The sequence below is a fragment of the Indicator indicator genome, chromosome 1 (assembly GCF_027791375.1).
Source record: "Indicator indicator isolate 239-I01 chromosome 1, UM_Iind_1.1, whole genome shotgun sequence".
NCBI classification, from domain to species: domain Eukaryota; kingdom Metazoa; phylum Chordata; class Aves; order Piciformes; family Indicatoridae; genus Indicator; species Indicator indicator.
In genome coordinates this window covers 69,344,226-69,364,469 of record NC_072010.1, presented here as the reverse complement: position 1 = coordinate 69,364,469, position 20,244 = coordinate 69,344,226, and the positions used below count along the sequence as shown (strand labels likewise).

At 40.0% G+C, this 20,244-nt stretch overlaps 1 protein-coding gene across 1 annotated transcript in view; it reads left to right on the top strand.

The window, feature by feature from the left end:
• The window catches only part of SLC9A2 (solute carrier family 9 member A2), a 33,691-nt gene extending 23,607 nt beyond the window's left edge, over nucleotides 1-10,084 (top strand). The window contains exons 7-12 of the mRNA XM_054382807.1: nucleotides 730-800; nucleotides 2,073-2,234; nucleotides 2,781-2,877; nucleotides 3,784-3,915; nucleotides 7,629-7,719; nucleotides 9,711-10,084. Of these exons, the coding sequence (XP_054238782.1) occupies nucleotides 730-800; nucleotides 2,073-2,234; nucleotides 2,781-2,877; nucleotides 3,784-3,915; nucleotides 7,629-7,719; nucleotides 9,711-10,084 (927 nt within the window). The remainder of the gene's footprint in view (nucleotides 1-729; nucleotides 801-2,072; nucleotides 2,235-2,780; nucleotides 2,878-3,783; nucleotides 3,916-7,628; nucleotides 7,720-9,710) is intronic.
• Nucleotides 10,085-20,244: the final 10,160 nt, after the last annotated feature.

Sequence of the window (20,244 nt, the reverse complement as noted above, 5' to 3'; positions counted from 1 at the left end):
TGCCCAGGTGCAGGGCACTACACTTGTCCTTGTTGAACTTCACTGAGTTCCTTTCTACCCAACTCTCCAGCCTGTCCAGATCTTTGAGTTCATATTTTTAGAGCTTGACCTTTTAGATGTATCTACCAGGATTTCTCCTGCAGTTTGAGAGACTCCTACTGTGGTACTTGAATTAAAATTCTTGATTTTGTAATTTATAATATACAGAGGAATATTAGGTGATCAAGATGATTTGAGGTAAGGCTAGACCACAGTTCCATACAAGAGGAGCTCGTTTTCTGAAGCTGGGCATCTCAGCTCTGTCCCGGACACCCTGAGGGTGCTGATGTAGGCTGCTGCTTCCCAGTCAGGTGCTCTCCTCCACAAAGCCATACTTGCTTCACTGTTAGGCCTGGGGCAGTCCCTGGGGAAGTCCATGCAGAACTCCCAGGCATGTCCCCAAACGCTTAGGGAATATAAAAGAAGTGAAAATATGGGGAAAACCTTCAGATTCAGGTACATTGATTTTGAGGAAATTAGCAACATATTTCTGTCCTTTTAGGGCTGTGAGCTAAGGAAGCTCCAGTGAAACAAAACAGAGTTTGTCTCTCAGTTTGGTTAGACTGCACTTAGCTAAATTGAATTGTCACCCTGAATTCTAACTACACGTTTCTGTTTTGAAGTTAGAAACTACTAATCCCTAAAGGCAAAGTGACGTTTCTGTGTAATGAACCAATGTTTCCCTTTTAGTTCTTTGACCATGTGAAGACAGGAATTGAAGATGTGTGTGGACATTGGGGTCACAACTTTTGGAGAGATAAGTAAGAATGGCATTTAAATCTCTTTGTTATAGAGAGGGGCTGAACTGGCTCATCAGCAACAAGGAAAGACTGTTGTGCATTGTATTTCATTTTTAACATTTTATTCTTGAAAGAAGATGGTTGTTTTTAGAACGTGTGGGTTACAAGGGGAAAGTAGAAAAACATTGTCTTTTGAGTAAGCCACAAGCAAGTAGAACAAAATCTTCCAGCTGGGAAGAAAGGCAGACCTCTGGTCGCAGGATAAAGTACCTTCTGAGGGTGTGTGTCCTCTCCCTATTTCTGACAGTTTCAGAGCATTTCCTGTATGGCTGATGAGCCTTTCATGCTGTCCACCTTTCCTCCTGCAAATTGTATGTATCTGTAGTGTTAAGTGAGGGGTTAGTTTCTTATTTGATGGGATATATACAAAAGCTTTGAGCCTTTCTCTAGAAAGATCAAGGCACTAGCTGGCATGAGGTGCATGAGAGATCCTAATGTCAGGCAGCTCCACAGTTCTTGATAACATTTAAGACTTTTGTGTCGTTTAAGAATATTGCCACTGGCAATACCTGAATAATTCATGTTTTCACATTAGCTGCTGTGCTGTTAGGCACAGTGAGGATGCTCTTCTGAAAGATGTATGGCATGGATAGAGCTTTCCTTTACTCAGCCTGGTTCTCCTCCAGTCTGTGTGAGATCTTTAATTAACAGATTACGGAGCAAAGAAGGGTCCTACCTCTTCATGAGCTTTGGACCTGAATTGAAAAATAATTTCAGAAGGCAAATCACCAGAAGGCAAAATATTTTCTGATGAACAAAATTACCCAAGCTGCAATCAATATTTTTTCACCAAACATCCAAGAGGATTGCAATTGCTTAAAGGAGGGGAGAACTCCCAAAGTTTAACAAGACAAATTAAAATTTCAAAGAAAAAGCAGGTGGTGCAAATTTAGACCTTTTATTTGTTATTACAGTAAATATTTAATGTTCTCTTTGTCTCACTGAAAATGGAGAATTAAAAATAACATTGTCTAATAACACAGAATATCTAAAAGTTGAAAGTCGCTGCTAGGAAGACTGTCCATTAACGTATTCAAAAACAGAGGTTAAAACTATCTGAAGCAAAGATGAACTTGACCCTTTTTAATGTTACTCAGCAGCAGGCTGTTAATATGAACAGACACATTCCAGGGGAATAAACTTCTTCCCAACTGGATTAGGTACAGTATATTGGCTTTCCTTAACTATGCACAGTAAAAATTAACTGGTTGGGTTGCTTTGCCTCATGTACAGGTTTAAAAAGTTTGACAATAAATACCTGCGAAGACTTCTAATCCGGGAGAACCAGCCCAAATCCAGCATTGTTTCTTTATACAAGAAGCTGGAAATCAAACATGCTATTGAGATGGCAGAGAGTGGAATGATAAGTAAGGTCCCATCGTCAGTATCTCTCAGGTAAACAAGCGATGCCAGTGTGACCAAACATTTCATTTGGGTCACATAATTTATTTCATGGCTGTGAAACAATTATCCTGTAGGCAGGATAATCACTTTGACTTAGGACACATTGTGTCTAATGTCACATTAAAAGTAAATGGATACAAAACAAGACGGTTTTTTCCTGCAGTTCAGACATAGAAGTGCCTGGTGACCTGTGCTGGTCCAGAGTGTATTTTTCACAAGGGCAGCTGCTAATAGGAACATTGATTTTGCCATGTAGAGCAGAGCTGGATTTGAATCAGGGCCTGGCCTTCCACTGCACATAGCTACAGGGAAAGCCTGAGGGAATTTTTGAAAAGTACCTTAACCAAATCTGCAGTTTAATGTAATTTATATCAAATTTTGGTTCCTGCATATTGTGTTTTCACCTGTTTCTCAGTTATTTTGAAATGTTGCTTCCACCTCTTAACAAGGGAAATGGTTCAAATGTAATTCCCAATCATTAAAACAAATTTTTTTTTCCTCTTTTCCCTCTATTGTCCCCTTTTCATCCTGCCACAGTGAATATCATGAAGGAAAGATAAAGCCGCTTTCTCCCGCTGAGATGGAAAACATGCGGGAAATACTAACAAAGAATCTCTACCAAATACGACATCGAGTAAGGACAAAGTTTTGCATACTTAAATAGCCCGCTACTCTTTCAATATACTGATTACTTTCCTAACATATCTTTGTGCTAGTACACCTCCTGTGCCATAGCGTAATGTTTCATGCTGTTAGCTACTTCCATTGCCTATGAATCCATGTCTTATTGTATGCACAGCAACACATTCACAGGCCTTTTTGTAAATAGCTTACTTGATCTTATAGTATCGATAAAGCTTAATGTTTTATCATATTACCTGCAACATACTTATGTAATTTAAAAAAGATCTTAGGTGCGCATTCAGCTCAACACTGTCCACTTACATCAGTATTTTGGTCACTTCATGATACAGGATTAGATTTCCCGTTTGCTTCCAGCTGTGAAGTTATTTATATTAAAAGCAGAGGTGATGAGCTGGAAAAACAGTGACATAAACGCAAAAGGACATTTCATATTTACCCTCCTGTAGCTAAGTAGTTTAAATGCCTGAGCCCTTGGAAAACACTCAAAAGTGGAGCAAGCTCAGCTTGCTGGAGGTAAAGATGACTTCCCTCTAGGTGACTCCTCTTATCACTTTCAAACGTGTCTCTTCCATTGACATATTGACTGAGCGAGTACAGTGTGGGGGTAAACACTACATTAAGCCAACTTTTCCCAATTTCTTTTTCATTATAAATATCAGCAGGTTAAAAGGAAAAAAAAATAAAACAAAACGAGTGCTTGTGAAACAGATGACTGAAACAAATGCCAGCATAATTGCTGTTCTGGTTCTTAATCATCTGCAGTATGATTTGGTACATGAGGGTTTATGATGCTCATTAAAGCATTCAAGCAAAGAGCCTGTTTGGCACTATGCATATAGTTCAATACATTTGACATTATGCTGTTCAGGATGTGACCACTGCTTTTATATTTCAGACAATGTCATATAACCGACACAGCCTGGCTGCAGATGCAAACGAAAAACAGGCCAAGGAAATTCTTATCCGTCGCCGGCACAGCCTTAGGGAGAGCCTGAGGAAAACGAACAGCCTGTCAAGAGAAAGACCGGTACTTGCATTTTGGATGTTTTATTGAAAGCAACTCTTTGTAGCTAAATGTCATGCAGAAAACAAAAATCTCCTGAAATACAGAAAAAAATTTGGAAGACACCTGCATAGAATCATAGCATCATTTTGGTTGGAAAAGACCTTTAAGGTCATTGAGTCCAACCATTATTGTCTTTACTAAGTATGGTGGTAAACCATGTCCCTTAGCACCATATCTTTGTGTCTTTTAAATGGATGATTCAATCAGCAACCTGGGGAGCCTACTCTTTAAGTAAAGAAGTTTCTTCTAATATCCAGTCTAAGCCTCACTTGGTGCAACTTGAGGCCGTTTTCACTCACCCTATCATTTTTTACTGGGGAAAAGACACCAAAACCCACCTCACTGTGACCTCCTTTCAGGTAGTTGGAGAGATCAATAAGGTCTACCTTCAGCCAGACTAAACAACCCCAATTCCTTCTGCTGCTCCTTATAAGACTTGCTCTCCAAACCCTTCACCAGCTTCATTGCCTTTCTCTGGACAGGTTCCAAGAACTCAATGTCCTTCTTGTGAGGCACCCAACCAAAACTAAGCACAGTACTTAAGATGTGTCCTCACCAGTGATGAGTATAGGGGCATGATCACTTCCCTACTTCCCTGCTGCAGCCCAGGATGCTGCTGGCTTTCTTGGTCATCTGAGCACATTGCTGGCTCATGTTCAGCTAGCTGTTCATCAGTACCTCCACATCTTTTTCCACTGAGCAGCTTTCCAGACACTCCCAGGTCTGTAGCAATGCATGGGGCTGTTGTGATCCAAGTGCAGGACCCAGCACTTGGCCTTTCTGAATCTCATGCAATGGGATCCATCAGTCCAACTTGTCCAGGTCCCTCTGTATAGCCTTCCTGCCCTCAAGCAGATCAACACTTCTTCCCAGTTTAGTGTCATCTGCAGACTTACTGAGGGTGCACTCTGTCCCTTCATCCAGATCATTGATAAGATATTAAACAAGACTGGCCCTGAAACTGAGCCCTGGGGAACACCACTAGTGACTGGTTGCCAACTGGATTTAACTCCATTCTCCACCAGTCTTTGAGCTTGACCATCCAACCAGGTTTTTACTCAGTGAAATGTCCACCCAACCAAGCCATAAACAGCCAGGAGGATATTCTGGGAGACAGTGTCAAATGCCTTACTAAATCCAGGTAAATAATGTCCACAGCCTTTCCCTCATCCAGCAAGCAGGTCACCTTGTCATAGAAGGAGATCAGATTCATCAGATAGGATCTGCCCTTGATGAACCCATGCTGACTGGGCCTATTCCCTTGTTGCCCTGCACATGCTGCGTAATGGCACTCAAGATGATCTGCTCCATGGTCTTCCCTGGCACCAAGGTCAGACTGACAGTTCTGTAGTTCCCTTTTTGCTCTTGTAGATGTGTCACATTTGTCAGTCTCTGGTTAGCTGTGACATCACCTCCTAGCCAGGACTGCCAGTAAATGATGGAAAGTGGCTTGGTGGACACTTCCATCAGTTCCCTCAGTACTCTTGGCTGTATGCCATTTGGCCACATAGGCTTGTGTATGTCTGAAGTGGTACAGCAGGTTGCATCATGGGGGCTTCATTCTGCTCTCCATCTCTATCTTCCAGCTCAGAGGGCTGGGTATCCAGTGAACAATTGGTCCTACCACTAAAGACTGACGCAAAGAAGGTATTGAGTACATCAGCATTTTCCTCATTCTTGATTACTGTATTTTCCCTGCATGCAATAAAGGATGGAGAATATCCTTAGTCATCCTGTTGTTGCTCATATATTTGCACAAATATTTCTTATTTTCCTTCATAGTTGAAGCCAGATAAATTTCTAGTTGGGCTTTGGCCCTTCTTCTTTTCTCCCTGCATAGACTCACCACACCTTTGTACTCATCCTGAATGGCTTGCCTCTCATCCAAATACTCATCCTTCAGCACATGGGGACAACCTGTTCCTGTGCCTTTAAGACAATTTGTGTTGACCTCTTCATCAAAGCGTCAGTCTTGTATAATGTGATATGGGAGTAGGATCTGCTGCCATGATTTTATCTCATAAGAGCTGAATAGATTCTGTACACAGTGTACTTCTAATGAACGGCCAGTATTCTCTACTGGAATTTTGCTGAAGCATGGGTAATTGAGATAAAAAATAACTTTGAGATAGAAAAACTACTTACAGTATGCACCAAAATCCAGGAAAGAGAACTTTTAATTGAGTCAGTCTGTATGAGTTCTTACTTTGAAAAATGTTGTGAGCTCTTGATTTTGACACAGAATAGGACTACAAGAACAGTATGATAATATTTGACCTTCCAAGGCAGTTCTGCAATACTTTCACTGTAAAATTCATACCATATTTGAATGAATCACAGTGATTCATCAGGGAAGCTGATCCACCAGATCATCTTCTCATTTTAGGTATCAAACAAATTAACCATCCTATAAATACATATTTTCATTTAATAGAAATACTTAGTGACTGTTGTCTTCAGTGACAGAGCTGTCCTTCAGTGATACAGTTGTCCTTCAGCAGCTGAGACTGGAACCATGTCTCCAATAAGTGTTATATCTCATTTCTGATTATTACCAGGGCTACCGTGGTGTTAATTGAGACGATAAATCTGGTACTGAAGGATTTTTTTTTGCCTTCTCAACCACAATTACATATGTTGTCTTTGTGATATAATAATAAATTATTTACTTAGATGGAATAATGAAGAGGTGTAGAAGGACTGAGATGTTTTTGGGCCAGAGAGAGAAAAAGGTGTCTGATAGTTGTTTAAAATACACAGGCTGTAATGTTAAAAATATTTATGCATTGATAAGTCCACCACAGAGGGAAGCATAGTGGCCCTGAGCATCGTCACGATATCTAAAGAAGAAATACTTCTCATTTCAAGGAAATAAATTTCCTTTCAGGTTTCATTTGCATATGCAGCAACAAAGCAGAGGAAAACTGGTAGACTGTAAAGATTTTGAAAAAAAAAATCTTTGCAACAAATGTAAGAAAGGATGCCCTTGATAAATTTCTGAAATTAAAAAAAAAAAAAAAAAGAAAAAACCTGTCCTGTAAAGTACTTCTCGTATTCCAGGAAGTATGAGGTATGCTCTGCTCGAGGACTTTAGAGCTTAGTCTTGGAAAAACAAAGATTTTATGCCTTGAACTGGTAAATGATCATGCAGGTGCCTAACTTCCCCATCAACTTCAGTGTGACTAGTCAACTGTATAAAGTCATTTATATGTATAAAGCACTTGCAGGATCAGAATACAGATTAGTTCTTGTGCCCAAGTTTCATTCTCAACCTGATTTTTGCAGGTGATTAGTAAAAAGTTTCAAATTGGTGTTGTGTGAAGTAGTGCTGTTCTTGTGGTTTTTCCCTTCCTTAGGAAAACCTATACAGGTAAGGCTGAGATTAGAGGGCATACATTTATTAACTTTCATCTCAGAGGGCATATCACTATGTTTTCCTTTGTTGAAGATGATTGACATTACTCAGTCTTTACCTTAGTTGGCATGGACCTCAACCAGCAATCAGCATTAACTTGAGTGTGTAGTAAAAGATCACATATTAGCTAATCCCAAACTAGTCTCCAGCTGTTTAGTTACATAAAGCTGTTCAAACCTCACTCGTGTATCTTAACATGCATTATGCAACTATTTTAATCTGCACTAACTTTACTTTTCTCATATTTCTTTGCACACAGGCTGCTGCAAATACAAAAAGATTCCTTTCACTTCCTAAAAACACTAAACTCCCAGAGAAATTACGAGTGAGAAATAAAACAACTTCCAGAGGTAATGAAACTTTTTCTGATGTCTCTTACAGTAATTTTGTCTGTGTAGAAGGACATTTTTTCCCAAGGATGACACAGAGAAATCAGCATATTAATTTTCAAATAAACATTAAATGCTTTACATACACATACTTTCCTTCTAGAGTTAGTAACTTCAAAGCATGTTTCCAGATGTAGAAGGTTTATCAGGGGTCCTATAGCATCAAAAGCAACGGGTCCTAAAGCAAGTATGTGAGTGCAGAGAAATGCCCCACAAGCAGAATCTTATGGGCTTTCTCAGTTTAAATGCCATAGTGGCATAGTCCATGCGAGCAAGGAGCAGTCTGAAATACTTCTGGCAGCAGAAACACTGCTGTGTCTCTTTCTCCTTGTCTTTATTCCATAATGTAAAGATCTTTCTCTTGGAGTATGAGCCTATTTAGTTTCTTTTCTCACTGGGGCCAGTGTAGAGGACAGTGCTGTGAGAACCAAACTGGAGAGAATAAGGGCATGAGGTCTTCTCAAAATGATGCGGTTTCTAACCAAAATTGACAATTACATATTTTTTCCCCCTGCTCCAACTCACAAACATTTTATACTGGAGTTTTTGAATTCTAACACACGCTCACAGAAAATCTGGAGGAAGACAACCATTTGATGTGAAAACTTTGCCAAATTCTATATATTACTTTTGATCATTACTGGTTGCATTACCATGTTCATGCCACGCTCAGAAGCATTTCCTTTCACTGCAAGCAACCATTAAGATCTCTTGCTGGGAAGATTAAATCTCTGCAGAGTCACTATAATGATCTGACTCCCACCCGTTAGTTTCCCACCCTTCCAAATTTATTCAGCAGTAGACCACGGTTTTGCCTATTAATAACTGCATCTTTATTTTCCTGAATGTAGGATGCCTTTTATTCTGTAGTTATGTCTGTAGAGGTCACCTACTGCCACCTGAATTAAAGAGGAAATGTGCCTCTGGATTATTTAATTGTCAAAAAATATATTATTTGACATATTTAGGGGGAAAAATTCTGCAAACATAGTCTGATGCAGACCTTCCTTGATATATAATTATCTAAGTGAATGGACAATTATGTGGCAATATATTTTGTTGACCCCTTCCTCACCTTTTCAAAAGAAATAACACGTAGACTACTAATGGAAGTTGTTCTTATGACAGTTGTGCAATACACAGTTCTTTGATTTGGTATATTTAAAATACCATATCTGACTTAAGTCTAAGAATTAATCTGAACCAGTCATACCTGATTGTAAAAATGATTATCAAATGACTGAAGTGGGCAAGTTCTGATGAAGATGTTAATCCATTTAAAAGAAGCCTGCTGGGGAAAATACGTGCACTCGTACACATCTAGAAAGTTTCTAGCTTATTTACCTGCTAGCCATCGTTTAAGAGGATCCTCTAAACGGTTATGCCAGCTTTCCTCTGACCATTTTCTATCCTGCTGTGAGGTGGTGAAGCAGTATGCAACGCTTACAAGTTGTGACATTTGTGGATTTTCCTTGATATCTTACATTCAAGGATGGGATGTTTCCTCCATTGTTTATATACTGACCTTGGGTGATCCTTTGTTGGAAATGCCTCTCAGGTTAGGTTTCATAGGATGTGAGGGTGAGAAATCTCTTTTTTGTATCCTGCCTGGACATAAGTGGGGACTAGAACTCAAATACCTCCAAGACAGACAGGTTTTTCCATGTCCAGAGACAGCTAAGAAAGTGTCAAGTTGAATAGGGGAGCACTAAGCAACTAAGGAGCAGCTGAGTAGAAGTTTTCTAAAATCAGTTTTGAGGGGAGGGATGTTTGTACTTCAGATCTATCCTCTGTTGTGGCAGTGAAGTGTCTATTATTGTGTCTAACCAGGAAAGCACCGAATTTAAGAAACACAGGGAAATTTTCTTATGTGGCTTGGTGTGCTTTTATTCAAATATTCCTTAAACAGTAATATTTTGCATCTAAAATGTTAATGTCTTTTCAATTAACAGTGGGTGACAGCAGTGACTCTGAGCTGGATGCTGCTACAACTGTGCTCAATCTAAGACCAAGAGCAGGGAAAATCTTGAGAGATCAGAGACTGAGACAGCAGAGGCCACCACCTGACTTTATTATGGTGGAGTGGAAGAATGAAGTTGATGGGAGCCAGGATGGACGAGGAGAGCAGCAGGAGCCAAGCACCTTGCCCCAGCCATCCATTGGGTTCAGACAGCCATTGCTGACAAGACCAAGATTTGGCACTTTGAGTAGGGAAGATTTGACTGCAGACCATGGGTCAGCAAGACCTGTGCCACCACCACGGTTAGTTAGGCAGGCATCGCAAGGGGAAAGGCAGAGAAATAAGCCTGAGAACCAGCCATACTGAACACATCAATAAAGGAACTACTGGTAATAAACCACGGACATATCAAATTAGGATTCTAAACTATTTGATCAGACTATGGGATCTGTTAAAATAAACAAACAAGCCTCAATGTGGATCTAACCACTTCCATTTGAATAAAGTCAATGCCACTGACTAAATGAAAGGAATACTGGAGCCAAAGACATGAAAAAAATCTTAATCTCTTTTATGAATAACTTATGGCAATGCTTTAATCACATTATTTCCGCTATTAAGATAGCATGGAAATGTGCCTTATCACATTGTCTCCTGTGGAACCAAGTCTCACACGTTCAATACCCAGTTATCATTGTTGAAAGTCCAGTGATGAATGGGTTCATTAAAAGGAACTTTGTATCATTTCAGATTTTATTTATAATCAACTAATACTTGTTTTAACCAGAGCTTTAGTATGAGTAACACTGAAAATTGCACAATGCACCTATCATATAGACTTTGTAAGAATATTAAATATATTCCTGAAGCCCAGTTTGTTCAAAGAACTGTGATACAGAAAAAGAGGAAGAATAGAAGAAACAAGCTGTAGAAACAAAACTGCAAATGCAGTTTATAGAAAGGAGTTGCAACAGGGACAAGACTTGAATAACTTGAATTTTTACTTTCTGAAATGTTGGCAATACGTTACCTTTGAAAGGTACTAAAGATCACCAAAGGAATTATCAATTACTTTGATTTTCACTAATGTCAACGAGAGCTGAGAGCACCTAGAAGAACACCAGAAGCCCCAAAAGAAACAGATAAATAAGATTCTTACTCAGAATTGCTTTTTTGCACCTTTGTTTCTTGGCTGCAGTGCAAGTACAGCAGTAGAATAGTTGCACAGTGCTGCATGTAGATGAAGCAAGCAATATCATTTGAGGAAGGGACCACTGAGACTCAAGAAAGCTCATTCACTTGTGTTTGTGACCTTGATCAACTTGGTTTGTTTTTTGTTTCGTCATCTGTAAAAGCAGAAGGATAATCTTTACTTTGTCTGAGCTATGCACTCCTAGGAGCAAAAATGTTCTATTTATTTTTTTTTTTGTACAGAAAAGTAGCACAGCAGGGCCCTGAAATCAGTTGAAGTCACTATGCACCTTACAACAGCCATAAGAAACACAGATGTCTTCATCCGAGCATAAATGGCTGCCATTTGAATGCATATGAGAAGGAAGGGTGCATTAAAACAAATGACACTTAACTGTGTAGCTCTTAGGAATTTGCACTTTCTGTCTCACTTAATCTGCCCTAACTTTTGAGCTTGCCTTAGCACCAATGCACATTTCAGCACAATACAGAAATAATTTTCATTCTACTTGTTATAAAATTGATAATTTTAATTGAAGAATGTACACTGTGAAATTGTAACTTTTCTTTTTCATTAGCACATTTCTAAACCTGTGGCAAATAAGATTAATTTCTTTTCCTTTTTTTCTTTTTTTTTTGAGCCTGTTTGGAAGAAGCTATTAAAAATCAGAATTTTTCCTTTTAAAATCACAGGGTAGACTTATTTCAAAGGTTCATGAATGGGTTTAATAAATTAGTTTTATAAATGAAAATTTAAGACTTTCCTTCTTCTAACAGCTTTTCCAAAATATTTATTTCATGTATGTATTCAAAATGTCAAACCTTCCTAAACCCTTTTATTTGCAAAAGTCAGTCTTTCTTTCAGTCTTTTGTTCTGTTCCAACTATGGAAGTTTCTGCATTGTGTGAAATGCAAAGTCTAAGCTGCAGGGCCATGGGTATGTGAACTCCAGAGATCTCAGTCAAATGTTTGTACTATTCCAAAGAAATTATTTTTGTGGAAGAAAATACTTAGCTACCCCTTAATGATTATCTCCTGTTTAGAAGAAAAATTGGGCTCAAACAAAGCCATCAAGCTTTAAAACCAAATGTGAATTTGTCCTTCAACAGGAAAATATGTTCCATCAGTAAAATTGTCAATGCATTTTTGAGATCATGCTTGAATAAGAAAGAAGCCTTGAGTTTGGATTTCATTTTTGAACTGTGTCCTCTCTGCAGATCAGACCGGTTAGACTAGGTGTTTTATATCAGGCCCATCTAAAACGTGACTAAATAAATGTGAAATGTTGCACATCACCATTGAGTTTTACCCCTGTGGAGCTTTCTCGTTCATGTGCTTGTAATGACCAAGCAATTGGCTTTTATCTGAGGAACTCTGCCTTGTTTTCAATCAGTTGCTGTATTTTATGGCACGTTTTTAAATAATGAATGCAGGTTTTGGGAACCTTACTGCTTTTCTGGTCGTCTCTCAGTGCATACTCAGATTATTGGTACTTAACGTGGGTACCATTTAGTACAAGCACACCAGATTGGAGGTAATTTTTATGAAATAAGGTCTTTAGTTCTTGGTGCTTCAAAACACACTAGCATGCTGTTACCTTTCCAACACACTTTGAGATTCACAGAATGCAAGCATCAAGGCAGGTCTCTGACACAGTTACAGCCTGAAGCAGAACTACAAATCTCCTGGGACTCTGTCTCCTTGCAAGTGCTCTCTCCTGTCCTGTCTCCTGCACCTCCCACTCTTTTCAGGCCCTTTTCCACTACTGCTGGGTCTAGACCTTCATCATCTTGGTGAACTGTTTTCCTGAGTGTTCTCCTTTTCAAGTAGCAATGACAGCAGTAGGTGACACAGGGTGAATCCCAGGTAGCCCTTCTCATTCGTTCAACTCTTTGTCTGGTTTGGGTCAGAGGTTTGGCTTTTCCGCACTGAAAAACAAACAAACAAACAAACAAACAAACAAACAAAAAACCACCAAAAAACACCAAAACCAAAAAACCAAACAAGTGCAGTTTTTGATCTTTCTAAAAGGCCCATCTAACTTCAGCTAGCAGAGGAGACTTTTCCTTCATGTTGTATCAAACTTTGTCTGCCAGAGACTAAAATGCCAATAAATCTGTCCTCGAGCACCACCTAATGGGCAAAGTCATGTATTGACCCGGGACATTGCACTTTTTACAGGGAACCACAAGGAGCAGTGGCTGGGAAACACGCCAAATCAACATACACATTTTTTGTTTCCAGATGGACTTCCCAGTGCACTCTGTAGTACTGATGTTTTACTGCCTTGCTGAGGAAGCACAGTACTCAGTTGCCCAGTTTTAGGGATAGCAGGAAAATATGTATGTTATACTCTGAATGAGGGTTTTCTGAAAATCACTTTCTGCCTTCGACTGCTGAGAGATCTATAAATTGAAAGTAAATAGGATAAGAAAGTAGGTACAGCAAGGGCTGGAGGTTAGATAGACATCCAGTTATCTTTTTTCAGCAGAGATGTGAAAGGGAAAAGCAGAATCATAGAATCATGGAATTGTTAGGGTTGGAAGGGACCTCAAGGATCATCTAGTTCCAACCCTCTTGCCGTTAGCAGGGACACCTCACATTAGATCGGATTGCTCAGAGTCACATTCAGCCCGGCTTTAAAAACCTGCAGGGATGGGGCTTCTACCACCTCCCTGAGCAACCTGCTCCAGTGTCTCACCACCCTCATGGTGAGGAACTTCTTCCTAACATCCAATCTGAATCTACCCATTTCTGTTTTTTTTCCCGTTCCCCCTAGTCCTATCACTACCTGACACCCTAAAAAGTCCCTCCCCAGCTTTCTTGTAGGCCCCTTTCAGATACTGGAAGGCACAATAAGGTCTCCTCAGAGTCTTCTCTTCTCCAGACTGAATAGCCCCAACTCTTTCAGTCTGTCTCCATAGGAGAGGTGCTCCAGCCCTCTGATCATCCTTGTAACCCTTCTCTGGACACCTTCCAGCATGTCCATATCCCTCTTGTAATAGGGGCTCCAGAACTGGACTCAGTACTCCAGATGGGGTCTCACCAGAGCAGAGTAGAGGGGGAGAATCACCTCCCTCAACCTGCTGGCTCTGCTTCTCTTGATGCAGCCCAGGATATGATTGGTTTTCTGGTCTGCAAGTACACACTGGTGGTTCATGTTGAGCTTCTCATCCACCAGCACCCCCAAGTCTTTTTCTTCAGGGCTGCTCTCAAACCAGTCAAAATTTTAAAGGGCTGCCTGACTTGGTAGTGGAGTACAATGCAAGCTGCACTGAAACCACAGGTGTTCAATGGAAGAACACTATTTAGGAACTTAAGGATATCCTCTCCACTGAAGCCAGGTAGAAATCACATGGAGAAACAAAGTTAAAAATTTGACCACAATAACATATGTGCGGATATGAAGAGCATCTTGGAGGCTCTGAGAGCAAACAGACCGCACCCTGCATCAAGAGATGCCAAATCTACTAATCCCAGACACCAGTAACATTTAAAGGCTGACAAATGCAAGAAATGCTGCAGCTAGTCACCACTGACAAAATCGTCTAAGTTCTTGCCAACATCCTTCAGGTCCTGAAGAAAAATGAAGGATTTTGAAATTGGCTGTAGGAGTGCTTTTGGTACTACAAGAACTCTTGATACGGTTAGAATATGCACATGACATCTGCAATACATGGCCACAGAAAGGCCAACAGATTGGAGGCTCAGGCCAGAAAACATGATGGACCAAGTCCAAGCATGAGAAGGAATAACTGCATTAGGACACAGTAGAGAGAAGTTATGGACTACATGATTCAGGTGGTATTTAAATCCAGGATAGGCAGGAGGACTAACAATCCTTTGTTTATCCTGTGTTTTAGGGGATCATGATACAACTTTCTAGATAAACCCACAGCTGTTCTTGACACTGTCAGTACATGAATGACCATGAGGAAGTTGTCATAACATTTGAGTCAAAGAGTGTAATCTCTCTCTTGGCCCATTTATTAAATGGCCAGATAAATGCAGAAAGGTACTTGACTTGCCTGGTGGATGTAGGGCAGGCTGCGGATGTAGTCTACCTGGACTTCAGCAAGGCCTTTGATGTCATCCCCCACAGCGAACTCCTGGCCAAGCTGTCAGCCCATGGCCTGGACAGGAGCACTCTGTGCTGGGTTAAGAACTGGCTGGAGGGCTGTGCGCAGAGAGTGGTGGTGAATGGTACCACTGCAAGTTGGAGGCCAGTCGGAGGCCAGTCACTAGTGGTGTCCCCCAGGAAGCAGTGTTGGGCCCCATCCTGTTCAATATCTTTATTGATGATCTGGATGAGGGGATTGAGTCCATCATCAGTAAATTTGCAGATGACACCAAGTTGGGAGCAGGAGTCGATCTGTTAGAGGGTAAGAGGACTCTGCAGAGGGATCCTGACAGGCTGGACAGATGGGCAGAGTCCAATGGCACGAGATTTAACACATCTAAGTGCAGGGTTCTACACATTGGCCACAACAACCCCATGCAGTGCTACAGGCTGGGACTGGAGTGGCTGGAGAGCAGCCAGGCAGAAAGGGACCTGGGGGTACTGGTTGACAGTAGGCTGAACATGAGCCAGCAGTGTGCCCAGGTGGCCAAGAGAGCCAATGGCATCCTGACCTGCATCAGGAATAGTGTGGCCAGCAGGAGCAAGGAAATCATTGTGCCCCTGTACTCAGCACTGGTTAGGCCACACCTTGAGTACTGTGTCCAGATCTGGCCCCCTCAGTTTAAGAAAGATGTTGAGTTGCTCGAACGTGACCAGAGAAGGGCAACAAAGCTGGTGAGGGGTCTGGAGCATAAGCCCTGTGAGGAGTAGCTGAGGGAGCTGGGATGGTTTAGCCTGGAGAAGAGGAGCCTCAGGGGAGACCTTATTGCCATCTACAGCTACCTGAAGGGTGATTGTAGCCAGGTGGGGGTTAGTCTCATCTCCCAGGCAACCATCAACAGAACAAGGGGACACAGACTCAAGCTGTGCAGGGGGAAGTTTAGGCTTGATCTTATAAAGAAGTTCTTCACAGAAAGAGAGATTGCCCATTGGAATGGGCTGCCCAGGGCGGTGGTGGGGGCGACGTCCCTGGAGGTGTTTAAGAAGAGACTGGATGAGGCATTTAGTGTCATGGTCTAGTTGATTAGATAGGGTTGGGTGATTGGTTGGACTTGATTTTTGAGGTCTCTTCCAACGTGGTTGATTCTATGATTCTTCTGTGATTCTTTGATAAAAATAGAATGCATGACACCTTAATTCTCTTAACCAGCTGAAGGAACTTTAGGATTTGGGAGTTAAAGTTGGGGCTGAAAATTGTCCCCCTTGGATACCGTGCTGAGCCCTGTGAGAATCATAGCTATCTGAATTCTTGCAGGTGGTAGATGCGTCTTCTAATAGGACAACATCATGGGAGATTGGGCTAGCAACATTCCTCTCCCCAGACAGCAGGCTCTGATGTGCTTTTTTCCTGTGAGATTTAACAGAGTATGAGGGACTAGCACTGCAGAAGGGAATGCAAGAGTTATAGTGGTTGCTCTGGTGAGTCTCATTGGTTCATGATCTGAAATGCACTTAGTTTTAAAGGATAGGCATTTTAAATACCTCAGTTCACCTTTTTTCATATACAAGACCTCCTCTTTATTACAAGTTTGACAGAATGGCTCCTATCATGTAGCACATCTCAAAAATACTTCCTTGATAATTTATGATTTAAAATAACTAGAAATTTGGCTTATTTTCTACTCATAAATTAACACAACAGCTTTTCAAGACTTCCCTTTAAAACGAGCTCTACAAACTCTATCATTTTTGTGAGAAGCCCAAGCTCCACTCCAATAATTTGATTCTCAAAGTTCAGGCTCCAATATACTCCCCCTCAGAAGATTCACGATCAGTTCTTTGTGAGTGAGTCTTCAAAATCATAGCAGTAGCAGCACAGCTGAGTCTTGGTTTTCAAATCCTTAAGTGTCAAGCTATAACTTACCCAAGGGTATTCCACAGACAGTTGAGGGCTGGCAGCACCTGAACCACAGAGGTTCACATCAGCTAGGATGGAGTGGCTGAACAAGCCAACTGAGAAGCAATGCTTGCCCATGTCCTGTTTTGTTGCTGCATTATCTGCTCAATAATCAACTTGTTCTCAGAAAATGAGGATGTCCCTGACTGCTGTGGTAGTGCTGCGGTGAGTAAATTCAGAGAAAACAGTGTAAGAACTGAAAGTTGCGGAACTGTTTTTTATAAAGGACATCTTCAAAAGTATGCAGCATACACCAACACGGAATTTACATTTGCTTCATCATTTAAAAGCAACAAATTCAGTACATGTTGTATACTACCAGCTGTTTTACAGAAATAAATTACTACATCATATACACAGCCTCTTCAATGTCAGCTGATCATTAAAAGTCAGGAAGGTAGTCACTGTTACAAAAAGAATGAGAATTTCAAAATGTAAAAAGCGAACTAAAATCCCAAGCCAGCTTTCAAGGCTAAGAAAACCAACACAAGCAAAAGAAAAAGATTAATTTGCAGTGATTTTCAGGTAGAAACTTTTCTTTAGTCCATACTCAGATCTGTTGTTACAGTTTTCAGATACAACTGAATTCAAGGAACTGCTGAGTGATTCAGTAAAGCCCACTATACTGTAGCCAAAAATAGCTGCAACTACTACTCCCTTGACTTAAAATGGGGAGCCACATCTCATCTCCAGGGATGTTATTTACTCATCACTCTCTGAACTTGCATGGTTATGGTAACTGAGACAGCACAAAGGATCCAAACATGGTGTCCAGGCATTGCAAACAGTAGCTTTAAGCACTCCATCTCGTAACTGGCAAGTTCTCCATTTTATTTTATTACTTCTTTCTTATTCACTGTCAAGCCACCTCTTGTGCTTTTTATATGAAAATGATCTGCTTTAAGAAGCAGCTTGAAGAAAAACAAATCAAAGACAAAACCACAACAAATATCTGCACTTCATATTGACCTGTTGTTTCAGCAGAGGGGCAAAAAAATACAGCAACAAAATTTTATATATATATATATTCATTTAAAAAAAAAGTGCAACTTTTCTGTAACTGAGGATTTACAAATAAATATTTCTGCAGCACTTCAGAAAAAAATGTTAGCCTACAAGTAGCATCGGTTGCAATATGTCCCTGAGACACCAGCCTTCCACAGATTTTAAAAATAAAAGTATCTGCTGATTGTGGAAAGCATATTTTGCACTGATATATAAAGAGGGAAGTTTAGTGGTTTTGATAACCAATATTCAAGCAGCTGTATATGTTAATATAAACTGAATTTAATTGTGTTTACAGAAGTCATCTTTATAACCAGTGCAGCAACCTTAGAAGGGTAAATGTTATGCTACCTCAAGAACAAGGAAGTACAGGAAAAACTAGATTTTTCATATATATTATTTTTTGTTGTTTTTTCCCTACCCTTTTGCTTTGCCCCTTGCTATAGTTGCAAAACAGAAGTCCCTGACTTACAGAAAGGTTGCTTTAGGTGAAAAAACAAAACAGCACAGCTTTTTAAAAGCTGGAAAGAATAGGAAATTTAAGGCAAGAGTATTTTGGGACATATACCAAGCAAGATAAGAGTGGAAAAGACACTTGAAAATGACTCAAGTTCCTAGGCAGAAATGTTAGTTACAATAAAGAACTCTGAGTATATGTACTGAAATCATAACAATAAGATGACACAGACATTGCCAGTGCATAAAGGATGGCTACCAGGACAATGAAGACTCCCTTTCTTACATGGAAAAGAAAAGAGGTAATGGGTACAAGTTACTCCTAGTGAGATTCCAAATGGAATCTAGAAGAAAATTTTTCTCCATGAGGACAGTTAGACATTGGAATAATCTCCCAAGGGTAGTGGATTCCCCTACACTGGTTAATTTTCAGACTCAGCTTGATGGGGTGCTGAGCCATCACATTTAAACTACACTATCACCTAGAACAGTTGGGAACCCTTCCCACCTGGCATTCTATGATTCTTTGATTATGTTGAAATATAAAATTAAAACAACCGAGTTCCATACATATCCCCACTGTGCTGCCACTGAAATCAGAGATTTCAAAAAGGATTTAAATACAGCAAGCACTGGAAAAGGTAAAGAATAAAATAAAATTTAAAAGAAAGCGTAACACTGTTTATGACTTTCCTGAAGCAGCAATGCTATTTGCATGGATGTGTTCAAGGAGATAACCAAGTTCTTTTTTAACAAAAAACTCCACAATCCAACAATTACACAATTATAGCTAATTCTGTACTTTCAAGCAAGACTAGGAAAAGCATATGGAATGTTACCAGTTCAAAACACTTTTAAAACGTTTCAAATGAAATGAAAACAGTGATGGCTGACAAGTAATAGGAGCTTGAATGGTGAAGAGCACAGGAGAGTGCTACAACTTGAGTACAGTTCTGAGAGTAACCTCTCACTAGAGCTAAGCAGTATAGACAAATGAACACTAAAATACCAAAAACCAAATTTTTTTTTCACTGAAATGCCACTTATGCCTTCAGAGATGAGACCGTGAGTTAATCCAGATCCATGACTGCTAGTTGCTCCATCATACCTTTAACAGGTATGATGGAGCAGTCATTCCAAAGAATTAAGAAGCAAATTTATTCGTAGAATGAAGGTAGAAAATTACATAGGAAATATTAACAAATAATTTATGACAAAGTTGCTCGGAAACCACCAGTTCAAGTTTCAATAAAGTTTACATTCACAGTTTCAGTCTGAATGACCCCGTGTGATTCTGTAATTGTCCATTTTAGATTTCCTAACACAAGAAGTTAGCATGTACCCAATTCTGCTACCTGGGAAAAGGCCAGGAAGCAGCAGGGGTTGAATGGCTAGCCCAAGGTACCTAATCACATGCTGTGCAGCAAGTTTTTTGGACAAAGTATGCTCAACAAAATCACATAAGCAAACACCCTGTTAATTAAGCTATTGTCACAGCAGACAAACAGCAGTAGACCATGGCGTAAGAAATTAAGGCTAATGAGCTATAATACAAATTCTCTGATTAAATAATAAAAAGTCAGCTCTGTTTAAATAATAAGAAACAGTTTCTGTTTTTTGAATAATGGATCAATATAAACATCAATTCAAATGTGAGCTACAAGCAGAATTTGTGTATTTCATGTAATGTTCTTTTCCTTCCAATAAGGTTAAAAATTCATTAAAAAATCCCAGCCAAAACAACACAGAAACACTTGTTCCTCTCGCAAGTGTTCTAGTGGCACCAGTCAGAATAACATTTGTTAGAGTAACATCCTTGCAGTAGAAATGTGTATATTTACTTGCCTCCATGTAAAA